Here is a 1,209-nt window from a genome sequence, read left to right on the forward strand (position 1 = left end):
AGTTTCGGTTGTGGTTGTATGAGTGTTGGCACTGTGCAAACTTTCAGAACCGACATGAGATGGTGTTGGTTGAAGCATTGAGGAAGAGAAAGCTACATTGGTATTTTGTTCGAGCAGGTTATTGGAAGAGGAGGATGAACCATTACTTGCATTAGGTACTGCAAGTAAGTCTTCGTTCATTGTGTTGTTTTTCTTTTGATTTGATGAAGTGGAAGGAAAGATGCTGAAATCCAAAAAATGCAAGTAAACTCTGAGTTTGTGCGAAACAATGTCTTTAGCTTTCAAATCGAATTTATGTTCCGATATGTATTAGAGAAGCTCTTTTGGTAAATTCTATTTCGTGTATGGTATTGTTGTACAGGGATATTTCCTTTTGTATTTGGTCTGCCAACCCATCATGAAAACGCAGTTTCATGTTGTACTGTTTGCCCTGATGATGGCGCAAGAGTACATTACAAGACTTCAATGTTGTATTACATTTGAAACGTATTGATGCAACAAGGTTTTATTTTACAAAAAACGTATAATTGTAAAATAGAAATTTATAAATCTCTTAAGGTTCTTCAGCGAGTGTTGCGTAATTTCCATTTCCATCATTTTGATTTTGTGGAGCGGTTTGTCCTTGTTTCTTCTTGTAAATGTAATATCCAACACCAATGACAATTGCAATAATTATCATCAAAATAAATCCTACAAGAACAACGATATATGATTTGTCACCCTTTTCTGTGATAATTGTTCCAGCACTACTTGATGTTGGCTTATTGCTTGATGTGCTTGGTTTGTTTGGGGATGGAGTTGGTTTGTTTGGAGATGGAGTTGGTTGAGGAGTCTTACCACTGCTAGATGTTGGTGGAGTTATTGGTTGAGCAATAAGGGCAAAAGATGAAGGCCAATGAGTAGTTGAGCATACAACTGAATAAGTGCTTGCTGTTGCTCCTTGTTGTGAACTCAAAATGGTGGTTGTAACTCTGTCAGTCTTCCAAGAATCAGTGGTCTTATCGTAATATGCACAAGCAATTCTGGACAAGGCGACACTATGTCTTGCTAATACAGATGTTGGAACGACTATATTGTGCATGTTTAAAAGGATTGGATCAGGAAGGTTATTTAATTCTACTCTTTGGTTGTTTCCTTGTTGAGTAATGATGAATGTAACAGCAGGGCTCAATACTTTAGAGTTAACACTTCTAATATCAGAAACTGATG

At 36.9% G+C, this 1,209-nt stretch overlaps 1 protein-coding gene across 1 annotated transcript in view; it reads right to left on the reverse strand.

Annotated features, from left to right (window-relative positions):
• Positions 1-526: 526 nt before the first annotated feature.
• Positions 527-1,209, reverse strand: part of NAEGRDRAFT_82325 (uncharacterized protein) — a gene marked incomplete at its 5' end in the record, with an annotated part of 6,158 nt that continues 5,475 nt past the window's right edge. The window contains one exon of the mRNA XM_002668669.1: positions 527-1,068. Within this exon, the coding sequence (XP_002668715.1) occupies positions 554-1,068 (515 nt within the window). The 3' untranslated portion in view covers positions 527-553. The remainder of the gene's footprint in view (positions 1,069-1,209) is intronic.

This window comes from Naegleria gruberi (assembly GCF_000004985.1).
Source record: "Naegleria gruberi genomic scaffold NAEGRscaffold_124, whole genome shotgun sequence".
NCBI classification, from domain to species: Eukaryota; Heterolobosea; class Eutetramitea; order Acrasida; family Naegleriidae; genus Naegleria; species Naegleria gruberi.